Here is a 15,597-nt window from a genome sequence, read left to right on the forward strand (position 1 = left end):
TCAGGTGGGACTAATCGATTCACATTTGAAATCAGCAAAAAAAACGCTGTTTGCGTAGTTTGGAAAAACACCGTCGAATACGACGAGAACGCTTTTCTCATTCAATCATTTTGCATCTAATATTTCTGTGGACTGAACATGACGACTTACGGATTTTAAGCAGCGAAATTGAGTCTAATTGATTAGAAAGATCACGGTACATTAAGAAGCAAGACCAACATGAAGAGCCACCAACCTCTCCTTCGCAGCCAGCTCCTTCTCAGACGCCTGGATCTCACCCGCAAATAAATCAAAGACGGCGCTGTACAAAAATTACCTCCTTTGCACTTTGCAAGACTCACTCCTCCCTGAGTACCCTGGCTAATAACACGGTTCTCTAGGGGATGCTTCAAATACTTCTTTGTTGTACCGGGGCTGGGAGGAGGAGATTGGCAGGACATCGCACGTCTCTCGCCTCGTGACACCTCCGCGGTGCGGGGAGACGGGGCTCGACCATCCACAGCTGCCTGAGGAAGAGCCAGCCGAGCGCAGCACCGTCCAGCCGCACGTCAGCGAGCGCGTGGAGAGCTAATTCGGGGCCGAAATGCACAGTTAAGGACACGGCGGTTTGAGGAGAGACTTTATGAATCGCAGAGGAAACAGAAAGTACACGGAGCACTTGTGCTGCGGAAAGGGAAATTGGGGGCCTCTGCAGATACAATCAAGCCCAAAAGGCATGACTTGAAGACAAATGAAGATCATAATCCAGACTGAAGGAAAGAGTGAGCTCAGAAAGGAAGATATAAAAGTCGTATTTCCCTTTTGACAGCCTCATCAACTGCTACCAACCGCTTGAGAGCTGGAAATGAGCACAGAGTTCCTGGGTGGAAACGTGGAGGTTTCTAACTACCAGAGGATAAAGGTCTGAAACGCTCCTCTGCCACGGGCAGCAGCAGAAAAAACACCTGGGTTTAAAATAAGACTGGATTATGTTTATGCCACGGCTGCTGGCTTTCGCAGCAGGTGGGACTTGGTGACCCAGGGGCTCCATCCCAGCTACGAACGTCCCGCTTCCCAGAGAAGGAGATCAGTGCCCATCTCATGGCGGTCACCTTTGAAAACTTGCGGAAAGCGGACACTAACCTGGATTAAACACACTTGCCTAAAGCGTCTGCGTTTGCACCTATGCGCCCCAACCGAGGTTCACAAGCTCTTCTAGACAGATCAGATAATTAAATTTAGACTCAATTTAATTATCGCTTTAATTATGCTTTCAGCTGAGGTACTGAAGGCCTTTCGCAGAAATGTTTCTCCGAAGCATTTTCACTTGCCGGAGAAGTGTTTTCAGGAGCACCAAGAGCAGTATCACCTTTCTCTCCTGGTTTTCCCCGTGATCCGGGCGGTGGGTAACTGATACAGGGGAGCACAAAAACTTGAATGCAAAGAGGGATTTTAAAAAAATCCCTAAATAGTTCACCTACTGCAATGCAGACTTGTCATGGAACCTGACCGATGAGTATCACCTAAGATCAGAAAGGACCTCTACAGCATGTTCTCCCTCAATGACCGTATCCCATAGTTATTTCTCATTAATTTTGACGCAATACGGGCGTATCGTTCAGGTTTCTCACTCCAAGCAATATTCCCATTACTGAACAAATTCAAAACACCTTCACGGCACACAGTCATTTTGCTTCCAATCCCTTTGTCCCAAAGGAGAAGGGTTATAATCTACCACTCCAAAAAACTGTGTCTTTACTAATAGCCAGGAATTTTAATCAACCAAAGAGTCTACAATAAAAAAAAAAAACCACCATACATCTGAATAACAATATCTTAAATACCCAGCAGAAGTGCATTAAAATGAAAGGCCACTATAAGCACATCATTCAGTACAGAGAAATCCCTTCTGGAAAATGTAAACATTTACTCTGGTTAAAAAAAAAAAAAAAGTTAAGATGCGTAACTAGGCAAGTTGGTATTTGTAACTTCCAGAACAGAAGTTAATCAGATTTAATATATATTTCATCCAGAGGGTACATTCCTAACTGCTATCAGTCCTTTGAATGACTGCATACATCCAGCAAGAATAAATATTCAGGCCATAGTTGTTAGTTGGGTTTTTTTTTTCATGTACTCAGCCATAAGGGTCAAGAGAATCTATGAAACAGTTAAAATTCAAAATCGAAATCAGAACTAAAAAATAAAAAAATAACCATTTGGCCTCCTAGTATTAATTTCCTTTTTCTTTACATTGCTCAACATCACTCCTCAATTTGAGTTCTAATCAACAACCACTTCACAGTTAACATTTCATGAAATAATGCGGTTGATGCAATCAAGTCCAGCAAAATGTTTCCCTAAAGATGTTTCCATCATTCACATTCCTTTAAAAAAACAAAAAAAGAGAGAGAGAAGAGAAAAGAAAAGCTCTAGCTTCCTCCATCACTATTTAACAGCAAGAATAAAAACACCACTGCATCTTAAATCATATTTTGATTAAAACATAAATAGAATCACTTGGGGTTTCTTTCTGGTTAGTACAACATGCCTTTGTCCAGGAGAGGGGAAAAAAAAAACCTTGAACCTGCTCATTTTTCTACATTTGACAGTATTCAGCACTAAATGAATGCCTTTTGAATGAAATTCAGTTTATGGAAATACAAGCCATAACCTGAAAGCTTATCATCACAATGTGCGGGGGGGGTTGGGGGTGGGAGAAGAGGGAAAAAAATCCCCCCAAAATCCAACACAGTACAAAACCTTTTTTTGACAATGAATATTTATTTCATTTCCATATTTCAAGGCTCCTCTGTTTTCTATAAAGGACTGAAGCTAAGCACCTTTCTGGCATTATTAACCCACAATACAGCGATGGACTTCATTGCCCTGAAAACCACAATGCCGATAACAAAGTATCCAAGCGATTACCAAAAAAATAAAAAAAAATTTAAAAAATCACCCCCTTCATAAAAATGAATAGAATATGCTATTTTAAATAGACAGAATAAATAACGCCGCCTTACATTTCACAACCTTGTGCTCCCTGCTTTCGGGCTACAGATGTTGCACGTTGACATCCCCCCGTCTCCCTAAACCCAGGCCATTTTTAAACCCCCCCCTGCAGAGGGAGCAGGACAGGGGGAGACGGCGGCAACTCGGCCCTTCCCATCCCATAAAGTTGCTGGCGGGCTCGTTAATATTCCCTGTATCACTCCCGCCGCCGTCGTCGTCGTCCCCACGTGCCCCTCTCGATATTGGCAGTGGGTGGGGGGGACACCGTGGAGGGCTGGCGTCCCCCCATCTCTGGGGTTTGCACCCCCAAAACCCCACACCGGCATGTCCTGAGGGATGGACACGCAGAAGAAAAATCACCGGTGAGCCCCGTCTCTCCATCTCCCTCCTTCTTCTTCCACCCCCAGAGAAGGTGAAACTTGGCTTGGACCCGGCGGTGGTGGCTCCTTGGTGGGCTCTCCGTTGAGGTGAACCCCCGGACCATCGCCATGTCACCCCCCTCCCCCGGGAGGAGGCATCGAGCCCACTCGTTCCCCGTGGGACTGAAGGCAAAGCCCGCCAAGAAGGCTCGAGGGGGACAACAGGTTCTGAGGGGGGACAACAGGGTTGGGGAGTGGGACAACCAGGCTCCTGGGGGGGGGACAAGCAGTTCTCAGGGGGACAACAGGCTCTAAGGGGGGACTACAGGCTCCAGGGGGGGGGGGCTATAGGGTCTGAGGGGGGAACACGACAGGCTCTGAAGGGGGGGGCACACAACATGCTCTGAGGGGGACACGACAAGCTCTGAGGGGTGGGGGGACACAACAGGCTCGGGGGGGGGGGGGGACACAACCAGGCTCTGAGATGTGGGGGGACAAGATCTGAGGGGGGATAACCAGGCTCTGAGGGTGGGGGACACAACAGGCTCTGAGGGGGGAGGACGACACAACAGGCTCTCGGAGGGGGACACAACAGGCGCTGGGGGGGTCTCGCCCTCCCCAGGGCGGTGGTTTCCCTCCCGTTCCCCCCGGCTGGGGCTCTCCTCCTCCCGCGCCTGACCCTCACCCTCCGGGGGCCACGCAAAGCCCCGCGCTGAGAGGATGCTCCCCCCGCCGCCACCGGCCCTGTCCCCTCCGGGGTGGGCACACAGCCACCACCGCCCCCCCTGCCGCTGTCACACACCCCCCCTCCTCAGCGCCCTCAGGGGGTTCCCCCCCCTCACCTGCGGCTGCTCGGGCGGCGGCGGCGGCGTCCCCTCAGCCGGTGCGGCGGCGGCGGCAGCGCGCTCCCCCTGCTCGCGCTGCCTGCTCCGCGGCTCCTGCTCTGCCCGCAGCCGCCAGCCGGTGGGGGAGGGGGCGGCGGTGGCGGGCGGGCGGGCGGGGGGGGGAGTACCACCAGCGGGACCGTTACAGCCGCCGCCGGGACTACCACTCCCGGCTTCCCCTGCGCGCCGCCGCCGCGGCTCGGCGCTGGCCGCTCCGCGCGGGGCACGCTGGGTAATGTAGTCCCGCGGGGCGGGCGGGGAGGGAGATGGGGCCCAGGCGCGGGCGCGGGGCAGGATGGGAGGTGTAGTGCCGGCGCGCTGCCTGCTGGGAGCTGTAGTGCGGCCCGGGGGAGCGCAAGGCATGACGGGAGCTGTAGTTCGGTGGGGCATGGTGGGAGTTGTAGTCCGCGGCGGCTGAGGGGAGGCCCGGGCCGCGGCGGGGATTCCCCCCCCACCGGGGCCTGCAAGCGGGGGCTCCGCCGGCCCCCGGGGCCTGGCCCCGGCTCCGGCAGCCGCCCGGCGACGGACCTAGGCCACGGGCCTACAGCGGCCTGCAGAGAGGAGGGCAGAATGGCGGGGTCCGGCCTTGATCCCCCTGCCGCCTTCTCCTCCTCATCCTCCTGCCGTGGCCTGGCCTTGCCCCATCCCTTCTCCTCACAGCCCGAACCGGACCCTTCCCCGCCGAAACCCTTTGCCCCACGTCCGGGACGCCCTCGATATTTGGGGATGGCAGCTGCTGCCCCCTCCGCCCCAACCCCCCCACAGCCCCGGGAGGGGGAACAGGCCCTTCCCCAGGAGCGCAAACGAGCACTTTAGTTTTTCATGCAGGATCAGGCACGAAAAATTGTCCTGAAACCTTTTCGGGGGCAGCGTCAGCACCTGCCGGCGCAGGGGGCACCAAGGTGGGTGCAAACTGCATCACCGCAGCTCAACGCCCTGGTTTTAGGGCGGGAAAAGAGTATTTGGGGAAAGCGCTGGTGTCTGGGAGGTGGAGAATTGAATTCCTATGGGTCTTCACCCCGGGACTGACACCAACAGGGGTACGTCCCCTCAGTCCCTCACAACACTCATTGCTGTTTCATAGAACCACAGAATGGTTTGGGTTGGAAGGGACCTGAAAGATCATCCAGTTCCACCCCCCTGCCCTGGGCAGGGACACCTCCCACCAGCCCAGCTTGCTCCAAGCCCCGGCCAACCTGGCCTTGAACCCCTCCAGGGATGGGGCAGCCACAGCTTCTCTGGGCAACCTGGGCCACTGTCTCACCGCCCTCACAGCAAAGAATTTCTGCCCGAGATCTCAGCTCAATCTCCCCTCTTGCAGTGGAAAACCCTTCCCCCTCGTCCCATGGCTCCCCTCCCTCATCCAGAGTCCCTCCCCAGCTTTCCTGGAGCCCCTTGAGGGACTGGAAGGGGCTCCAAGGTCTCTGTGGAGCCTTCTCTTCTCCAGGCTGAACCCCCCCAACTCTCTCAGCCCGTCCTCCCAGCAGAGGGGCTCCAGCCCTCCCAGCATCTCCGGGGCCTCCTCTGGCCCCGCTCCAGCAGCTCCGTGTCTCTCCTGTGCTGAGGCCCCAGAGCTGGAGGCAGCACTGCAGGGGGGTCTCCCCCGAGCGGAGCAGAGGGGCAGAATCCCCCCCCTCGCCCTGCTGCCCACGCTGCTGGGGATGCAGCCCAGGCTGTGGGGGGTTTCTGGGCTGCCAGCACACGTTGATGGCTCATGTTGCTTTTTGTGAAGATTCATGCTGGGAATTTTGTTTCCCAAGCGATCGATGTTGAACAGAACCGTAGAACAGAATCATAGAATTGCCTAGGTTGGAAGGGACCTTTCAGATCAATACATCCCCTGGGGAATCAGTCGGGATGGGGGTGTCCAAGGGATGGTAAGAGTCGTACCCAAGCTGCTTGCTTCAGTTTCTCACCCCTTGGACATGCTGGTGTTGGGGACAGTGTTGTGAAAACTGTGTCAAAAAAAACATTTCTCCTTGCATGTTTCTCCCTACGGGTGGAGGATGCCGGTGGCACCGATGCAACATGCTCAGCCCCAGCGATTCCCAGTGTCGTACTGGTAAAAGGAGCCTCCCGCTGGATTTGAGGGCTCTTTAACAGCCCATCGCGGGGTTTTATCGCCCCTGCAACCCAGGTACCGACCTGTCCCAAGGGCAGATGTGTGTTAGGAAGAGAAAGAGCAAACATTGGGGTGTCCTCATCCTGGGTTCAAGCACGGGGAGACAGGAGGAGACAGGGGAGACGCTGGTTTCCTACATCATGTGAGACATGGGAAGAGTTTTAAAAAAAAAATCCTTTGTTTCATACCCAAAACCCAAGGCTGGGACAGGGGAGATCTCCACCAGGCACCGAGCCACCGCTCTGACAGCTCCTTGCTGTAACGACACCCCCAGGTGAGACACGGACAGAGCCCAGCTGGAAGAAAAACCAACTGGAAGTTTCAAAGTTCATCTCTTTTACTGAGCAGCACCTGATTGCTACAGAAAGTGAGGGGAAATCCGTGGTTTGGCACCCCCGCGCAAGGGGCCAAATCTGTTTCATCCTTTCTCCCTTCCACCTGAGCAGCTTTGCCAGCTGGAAATAACCTCCCGGCTCCTCAGGTCACCCTTTCCACCCAGCGTGCCCCAAATTTATCCCATCTAACAAAAAAACCCAACCCAGTTTGCAAAAAAATAAATAAACCAAGCCCCACAAATCCCGCACCAGCATCATTTTCTTCTCCAGAGGGGAAGCAGAGCGATTTGGGGATGTTTTAATGGTCCCGCGTTCGGTTTGCAATCCCGGACGCCGGCCGTGTCCGCCCGTCCAGCACAAACACCGTGGGCTGCGTTGCTGTTTGCTCCCCGGGGGGGTTATGTTTCTGCTCTCTTTCTGTTGTTGTTGTTGTTTCCCTCCTCTCCTTCTTGGAATAAACTTGACGTCTTATCTGCCAGCCGACCGGGGGCTGCAGCCAAGCAGAACCCATTAGCGCAGCGCCATAGATTTTCAACCCCATGAAAATCTGCTGCCATTTTAAATAGAGCATCTATTTATTTCACTCGGCGGCGTGTCCTTTTGCTGTCAAGGAGACAAATTATTCCAATCCTGTGGCAAAGCTCACGATAACGCGGTGGAAAAGCTTTGAGAGCGATTTATACCCAATTGTGGCCTACGTCTGCGTACGGAGGGGCAGCACCATACCGGTGGGTAGCCCAGAGTAATTCCAAATTTCATCCCAAAACCCTTCCTAAGGGAACTTCTTCATTAATTCATCGCAGAACAAAGTATCTGGCCCGGCCCTTGATATCCAAATGTGCGTCTCTGAAATATTTAGCGCGACTGGGGATGTTTCGCAGCCGGATAACCAGCGTGGAGGGATGCGCAAGGCTGCGCGAGCGCGCCCTGGCCGATGGGGCGGTTGCAATTTAACTCCTTTGTAATCAATCTGCAGGCTGCTGGATTAATTTAATTCCTTCTGCTGTTCGCCGCAGTAGAGCCAGCGCCAGAGGGAGGGGAAAGGGCTTTACGTTGAAAAACCCGCTGGAATACATGAGGGTTTTTTTTTTTGTAGTAAGGGCTGCCAAATGCTTAATAAACATCTTTATTATCAGCCCTGCCTTGACTATAAATAACCTGACGTGTATTTGAAGCTGCGTAACGCCAGGCAGCCGCCGGGGATTGCGCTCCCTAAGTCGTCTCGGGCCCGAGCGTTTCCAGCGCGCGAGTGGAGCCGTAGGAAACGTGCTATTTCCTTCCCCGGGGCAGCAAAAAAAGGCTTTGGGAGAAGCTCTGGGCTCTATCGTCTCGATAGAAACACATCCCTGCCCACGCACAAATCCCGCCTGCTGCCGGCAACGCCTGCACATTTGCCTGGGCATGCCCTGTGTATCTGTATGGAGAGAGAGAGAGATTAAAAAATACGTGTGTGTGTGTATATATATATAGATATTCCTTGCTGGCCCTTTTTTTGTGGGAAAAGAGGAGTGGATAAGAGGGGTTGGGTGATTCTTGGCTCTTGATCTCCCTGAATAATTCAAGCTCCCCTTTTTCCCCGCTGTCCCCTGGTCCACGATTTCCAAATCTGCCTGGCAGAAGCTGGAGACCACGGACCGCTGGCCCAGGGATGCATCCCGGGCTCTCCCCCGCTCCTAAACTCTCATCTTTTTTTCTCCCAACAGGTTTGCAAAGCCGCAGATGTCTCAAATGGGGGTGAAGGGCCCCGGTAACGTGCAGCGACAACTCCAGCAGCTTTTCCAACCCTGCGGACTTCGAGCATGTGCGTCTTGAACCTGTCTGTCTCCAGAGCCGACGATAGTTTTGCCCTTATCTCCAGCAGGAGCCAGGTCAGACCTTGATTTTTAAGTCACCCCACTCAGAAATTTAATTCAGACGAGCACTCAGGTGCTTAAAATTTGGGTCGTTCCCGATTTATGCTCCTGCCAGTGATGTGCCCCCGCTGCTCGCTCCGTTGTGCTATTAAACACCTCCTCAGACCCATTCCCAGCACCAGAGGAGGGTCCTGCATCCCTGAAGCATCTCATCTCCCCATGCCCAGCTCCAGACCCATCTCTGTGGGGCAGGAAACCCCCTGGGCATCCCCTCACTGCTTTGGTGTTCCTGTTTGGGCCAAGCCCTCCCAAGGGCACCAGCGTGTGGGTTATTTACAGCCCCCTTGTCCCACGGGACCCCCTCGATTGCCCAGCTTTTCCCGACTGTGCGGCTGCTCCGTCTCCGGAGGAAAAGGGGGGCTTTGGGGAGAAAGCGGAGGTGGTGGATCTCCTCGGTGGGTCACAGCTAGATGAACCACGGGCATCACCGGTGGCACCAGCCCAGCAGCATCCCGGCCACGCCAGCACCGGGCATCTGCTTTTGGGGGATAAATCGCTAAAAAGGGGCATTTTCCCTCCGGCCGGTACCTTTGGGATGTTTCTACCCAGCCGAGCCCGCCGCCCCGCTCCTGCCCGCCCCCGCCGGTACCGGACTACAGCTCCCGGCGCTCCGTGCGGGCGGGCAGCGGCGGGCAGGGCCGGGCAGCGGGAGCGGGAGCGGAGCGCAGCGCTGCCCGCAACGGGGACCCGCCGCGCCGCCTCCGCCCGGTGAGGGATGCGCGGGGGGCTCCGGGGGGCTCCGGGATGGCGGGAGAACGGGAGGAGGGGCCGGAGGTGGGCGGGGGGGGGACGACTATCGGGGGATGGGGAGTACTGGGATGGGGAGTACCAGGTGTGGGGGTACCGGGATGTGGGTACCAGAGGGACGGGAGTACCGGGATGGGGGTACCAGGTGATGTGGGTACCGGGATGTGCATACCAGAGGGATGGGAGTACCGGGATGGGGATATCAGAGAGGTGGGGGTACCAGGTGTGGGGGTACCAGGGATGTGGGTACCAGAGGGATGGGAGTACCGGGATGGGGATACCAGAGAGGTGGGGGTACCAGGGATGTGGGTACCAGAGGGAGGGGGGTACCTGGGGGGTGCCAGTACGGAGGGTTGTGGGTACCAGAGGGATGCAGAAGGGGGATGCAGTACAGGATACAGGGGGGAAAAACGATGCCAGGGATGCAGGTACAGGAGGATGAGGGCACCAGCTGTGGGTACTGGGGGCTGCAAATAGAGGGGGATGGGGGCACCACGGGGGTGTGAGTACTGCGGAATGGGGGTACGAGGGGGTGTGAGTACAGGAGGGTGAGGGTCCCAGGGGATGTAGGTACCCAGGGGCTGTGATTTCTGGGGGACGTGGGTCCCAGGGGGATGTGGGTGCCAGGGGGACACAAGCAGTGGATGAGCGTACCAGGGCTGCTGTCCCCAGGGGAACGTGGACACCCGGGATTCGGACACGGGGCAACGCAGTTACCAAGCGCAGCGGTTACTGGGCGGGGGTCTGTGCCTCAGTGTTCCCCCAGACCAGGAGGGGACCCAGCCAGGCGGTCCTGGAGGCCGTCCTGGCGTGCCGAGCCCCCATCATCGCGGCACCGGAGTCCCTGGTTGACGGGTGGAGGTGGGGGGCCGTGGCCAGGTAACTGTTCCGGCCTGTCCCTGGGGTGTTGGCTCTGCTCGGGGACCCTGGGGAGCGATGACTTCATGGCCTTATTAAGGACTAATTTCCATCCAGGGAGGGAAAACAAACAAGTGTGGCTGTCGTTTGCCGTGGAAAGTTACTGGGGCCGTGGGGAGTTGCTGCCTGTTTTCATACACGGCCCGGATTTCTCCACTTACCTCCACGGGATGATAATCCCCTAAATCCCAATGAGATTAAAGGCAGAAAGAAAGGTGGCTGGAGTTCCTCCTCCCTCCCTGCCTTCGCCATGTTCCCCAGATGACGAAAGCCCACGTCTGTCTAACCCCGATTAACCCATGCGCTCGGCTCATCCCATCGCTCCCCCCCTGCCCAAAACAAAAAGGGGCAACGAGGGTGAATCCCCATCCCGCTTCGCTCCTGGAGCCGCAGGGAGGTGAGAACTGGGGAAAAACCGTAGGCAAGGCGGGAGCTGCTATTTTAACCCTGTTATTTTTCCTGTGCCAGCAGGTCCGGAAAACCCTCCCACAGCCATGGCGCTGGTGAAGAGCGGTTGGCTTTGGCGGCAGAGTAAGTGCGACCTTTCAGCTTTCCAGGTTGGGAGCCCCCTCCAAAGAAACCCCAGAGGGGTTTTGGCTACGGGGTGTTGGGATGAGGCACCGGGGGAGAGGGGCCCTGACCCGGGCGGTTAATCCATGGCAGCGAGGAAATCGCGGCTCAGCCGCTCACGGATTTACATAAGAGGAGAGAAGGGCCTTCTGCCACCAAAACAGACACGCGGCTCCATGTCCGGGGCTGGATCCGGTCCCGCAGGCACGGCGGGGCAGCACCAAGATGCCCTGATGGCTTTTTTGGCAGCTCTTTTTAATTTAAAGCCACCTGGCCGTGCTGCCCTGGATGCTCCTGCCGGGCACGGGTGCCCTGTGGGATGCAGCGGCTCTTGCAGGGGGTGCTGGGATCCGGCTGCAAATATGGGGGACGGGACTGGGTCTCGGGAGCGCGTTGGCCGTATCCCGCCAGGCTCGCTGCCGTCCTTCACCTCCTCCCCATCCCGTCAGGCTCCATCCTGCGCCGCTGGAAGAGAAACTGGTTCGTCCTCTACCTGGACGGCAGCTTGGTTTACTACCACGACGAGACGCAGCGTGACATGGATGGCCGGATCCACATCAAATACAGCTGCCGGGATGTGAGGACCGGCCGCGAGTGCAGAGGTGAACAAAGCCCCACGTCCCCAACCCCATCCCGTGCAGGGCTCTCCATGTAGCTGTAACCCTTTTAAACGATGCTCTTCTTGTAAGCATCTAGAACACCCCAAAAATAATCCAGGCTGCCTAATTCACGCCTTTCTCACTGCCAGCCAGCGCCGGGCTGTCCCCCATCAGATGCACGTCGCATCTTCTCTTCCCTTGCTTTTCCCTGGGGAAGGACGGAGAAACTCTCCTTCTGGTTTGTGCTTGTTCAAAACACGATCCCACGTCCCTGACTCATCCCTCGCCGTCTCGCACAAACAAGGAGAACAAAAAGCAGCAGCTCGGCTCGGCCCCGGCAGCCCACGGCCGCCGCACAAAGCGCCATTCTTGGGTTGCGAGCGGCGGCGGCAAAGCCGGGATGCCACGGTGGGAGCACGAACCCAAAGGTTTATCCTCACCGGAGGGTCCCGCCAAGCTTTGAGAAGGGAGGAAGATGCACAATCCTCGTGGATTTAAGATTTTGTTCTTGCTCGAGCTCGTGATCCAACTCCAGCGTTTCTACAAAACTTGGGTGCTCGCTGGAATCTGGCAAATTCAAAGCACAAACACAGCTCGGCCTTTCAGATTTTTGGCAATTTGCTGCCTGTCCACTTTCTTTCTGCCGCGGGGGTGGAAGTTTCTGCTCGCCAGCTCTTCGCTCGGGTCGGCTTTTAACCTTTGAGAGCCTGAGGCTAACTTGTAAGCGGAGACGGAGCCGAAATTAAACCTGAACGAGGGGCACGGTGTCCCAGCAGGTTTTTAATGTTTGCATCCCTTAGCGGCACACGGGGAGGCTGCTCGTGCCAGGGGTAACAGGGGTAATTTGGAGCACAACCCTCTCCCGGGAGGGTCCGTGGGCAGATGGTGGGGGGGGGTGTCTCTGGGGGGTTTTTCGCTGACGCTGAATCCTGCCCCTTCCGCTTCCAGACGTGCAGCCACCCGAGGGAAAGAGCCGCGACTGCCTGCTGACCGTCGTGCTGCGGGACGGCTCCAAGACAACGCTGTGCGCCGAGAGCGAGGATGACGCCGTGTAAGCCAAAATCCCACCACGGTGGCACCGAAATCCCCTTGTTGGCTTTTTCATCCCAATTATCCGAGCCTGGAGGGAGCCTGGGCCGTGCGAGAGCCCCATCCCGCTCCCAGCACGTCCCACCCACGGCTAAAACCCCACACAACCCCTGTTTTCTCAAACACCCGCTTGCGCTCGCAGGGCGATAGGCGCAGGCGGAGATTTGGGTTTCCTGGTGAATAATTCAGAGCCAAAAGCAGCTATTTTTAAGGAGCCGGTGTCCTGCAGGGGGAGAGGTTTCCCTCCCAGATGAGAAATCACCTCCTGGCCTGACCGAGGATCACTGGGGAAGGGTTTTCACCGGTATTTGGCGATAAACAATGTGAAAATGAAATTCTTGTTGGCTTAAGGCCATACCCGGCAGGAGGCAACACCCACTTTTCGCACTGTTCCCCTTCCATTTATTTCAAAAATAAATTTCTTGATTTTTTACAAGAAAATTAAAATACTTCTAAAAAATAATTAATTTTTATAAAAAATGAAAAGTGGGAAACCTTCAGCTGCGCTTAAGATGGAGGGAGATGTTAGCCGTGGCCAAGCTGAGCTCGATCAATTGAGCTTGACCCCAGCTGATTGGAAATTCATCCGTTACCTGCTTTTTCCCCCAATTTAGATGTCATTTTCCCGCCTGCCCTTGTTTTAGCCAGGGCTGTTCGCAGGGATAGCATTTAGCTCCGTGCCCATCCCCATGGTGTCGGGTACTTCCCAGCACATTCCCATCCCCACCTATTAGCCCAGCGCTGGCTAATAGGGAATTAAAGATCAGCGCTGGCCCCGCGGCCACATCCAGGTCACTGGGGGAAGGAAGGGGGACACGTGTGCCCAGGTGGCCCCACAGGGACAATTCCTGTCCCCCCCTCCAGCACACCCCAAAACCATGTCCCTCTGTTTTGTTTGCAGCGCTTGGAAGATGGCCGTGCTGGAGGCTAAATCCACCCCGGTGAGGCTTCATCCCCCAAAACAGGGACACCGTCCCGGCACGGGCTTCGGGCAGGCGCGGGTGGAGGTTACACCAACCTGAGTGCCCCCTCCCGGGGCTGATGCTGAGCTCGGGGTGGCCCCCCAAGAGCCAGCGCCCATCAGGGAAGCCCGGGGCACAGGGAGTAAAGCTCCTGGAGGCAGATGGGGAAGAAGGTTGGGGAGAAGTGGTAGTGAGAGAGCAGTCTGCTGGTGATGCCACCGACGGAAGACAACAGAGCCGAGGGTGACCCTGTTCAGTGGGCTGGGGTGACGGGGACAGAGCTAAGGTGACGGGGGCAGAAGTTAAGGTTGAGGAGAAAATAGAATCACAGAATCGTGTAGGTTGGGAGGGACCTTTCAGATCATTGAGTCCAACCATCAACCCAACACTGACAAAGCCACCACTACCCCATGTCCCTCAGCACCACGTCTGCCCGGCTTGTAAATCCCTCCAGGGATGGCGACTCCACCACTGCCCTGGGCAGCCTCTTCCAATGCTTGACAACCCTTTCGGTGAATAATTTTTCCTAATATCCATCCTAAACCTCCCCTGGGGCAACTTGAGGCCGCTTCCTCTTGTCCTATCACTTAGGGCAGTGGGGCAGAGTTAAGGTGACAGGGGACACAGGGTGATGGGGGACACAGTTAAGGGGAATGTGGGCAGAGTTAAGGTGATGGGGCCACAGTTATGGTGACGGGGACAGAATTTGAGGTGATGGGGACATGGTTACGGTAACAGGGGCCAAAACTAAGGTGAGAGGGGACACAGCTAAGGTGACCTGAGCACAGGTAGGTGATTGAGGTGCTTGAGCCAAGGCTGCCCCAGGCATTTCGGACACTGCCCTCGCTGTCAGCAGCACGGGGGAACCCAAGTGATTCAGACGCTGTCACACGTGGGGGAAATTGAGGCACAGCACCGGCACGGCCACACCGGCTGGGCTGTGGCTCCACCGAGCCCTGTGTGGCCCCAGTCTGGGCATCAGCCTCACACCGCGTTCCCACCGCTCCCAGGTGCACGTCTACGACCCCTACGACGATGACTACTACCAGACGGTGCCCCTCGACTCCCACCAGACCGCTTACATCAGCTCCGGACACTACGGCCACCAGTACGGAGGTGGGTGGCCTCATCCAGTGGCACAGGGAGGGTGGCCGGATCCTGATTCACCCCATCCCTCCCCAGTGTTCGTTTGATGCTTCACCTCATTACCAGCCGGGGGATGTTTAATTTGTCTGCGGAGTGTGCATCAGGGGGTGGGGAGGAGATGCTGGAAGGAGCTGTGGCTACACAGGGGACACGGGTGACAGCCAAAAATGGGGGTTCCCTCCATCCCAAGACCACTGGCGCCCCTTGGGGGAAGCAGTGCCCCTCTGTTGGCATCAGCGTGGTGCCAGGAGGACAGTGTCTCCCCATCACCCCCCCCAGCTCACCCCCCTTTTTGCCTTACAGCTCCTGGGGTGACCCACGTCATCGTGCGCGAGGATCCCTACCGGGTCTCCGGGGACCAGATGGCCTTGGGGCTGCTGGCGGGGGCCGCCACCGGTGCTGCCCTGGGCTCCTTCATGTGGATGCCGTGCTGGTTTTAGCAGCCCCGCACTCTCCTTCTGCCCAAAACCGGGCCACCAGCCCCCCTGACACGGCTCCTTTTGCCTCCCCAGCCCGGTTTAACTCACCCCTGGCTTGGTACCCGCCATGAGCCACCCTCGGCCTCCCGAAACCAGCCTGCTTGCCACCCTGCACCCTGGGGACAGACATCCAGCCCCGAACCCATCCCATATCCTCCTGTCAGCTCCGTCTTTTGCATTAAATAACCCTCATGTGCTTCAGAGACCCCCCAAAAACCTACCCTAAAACCCCCACAGTGTCTGATTCCCGCCCACAAAGGGTCTGAGGAGCTGCCGGGGCCATTGGCAGAGGGGAGGGCGCAGCGTCCCAGCCCCAAAACCTGGCTCAATTCCCCACCCCAAAATCTCTGCAGGAAACTGGCTGCAGAAATACCTGGTTTTTTGGACCGAGGGGGAGAGCGGGTGCTGCTCCAAACAGCTCTTTTGGGGAGATGGCTGGGGTTTTTTTGTAGCCCCAGCTTTAAAGCCCAGAGCAGAGCT

The 15,597-nt window shown here is 56.4% G+C and overlaps 2 protein-coding genes across 6 annotated transcripts in view; one reads left to right on the forward strand and one right to left on the reverse strand.

The window, feature by feature from the left end:
• Positions 1–4,335, reverse strand: part of FAM168A (family with sequence similarity 168 member A) — a 222,389-nt gene extending 218,054 nt beyond the window's left edge. For all 4 annotated transcript variants that reach the window (XM_054188920.1, XM_054188915.1, XM_054188912.1 and 1 more), the window contains exon 1: positions 4,196–4,335. The gene's annotated coding sequence lies outside the window, so the exon portion shown is untranslated. The remainder of the gene's footprint in view (positions 1–4,195) is intronic.
• On the forward strand, positions 3,217–15,597 carry PLEKHB1 (pleckstrin homology domain containing B1). 2 transcript variants are annotated; one of them, XM_054188921.1, is made up of 8 exons: positions 3,217–3,356; positions 8,398–8,562; positions 10,744–10,803; positions 11,292–11,444; positions 12,390–12,492; positions 13,432–13,471; positions 14,503–14,608; positions 14,942–15,597. In XM_054188921.1, the coding sequence occupies exons 3-8, from the start codon at positions 10,767–10,769 to the stop codon at positions 15,076–15,078; spliced, it is 576 nt and encodes a 191-aa protein (XP_054044896.1). In that variant the 5' UTR covers positions 3,217–3,356; positions 8,398–8,562; positions 10,744–10,766; the 3' UTR covers positions 15,079–15,597. The 2 variants fall into 2 exon arrangements, with proteins under 2 accessions (XP_054044896.1, XP_054044897.1); XM_054188922.1 differs by lacking the exons at positions 3,217–3,356; positions 8,398–8,562 and adding an exon at positions 9,256–9,315.

This window comes from Rissa tridactyla, chromosome 1 (genome assembly GCF_028500815.1).
Source record: "Rissa tridactyla isolate bRisTri1 chromosome 1, bRisTri1.patW.cur.20221130, whole genome shotgun sequence".
Lineage (NCBI taxonomy): Eukaryota > Metazoa > Chordata > Aves > Charadriiformes > Laridae > Rissa > Rissa tridactyla.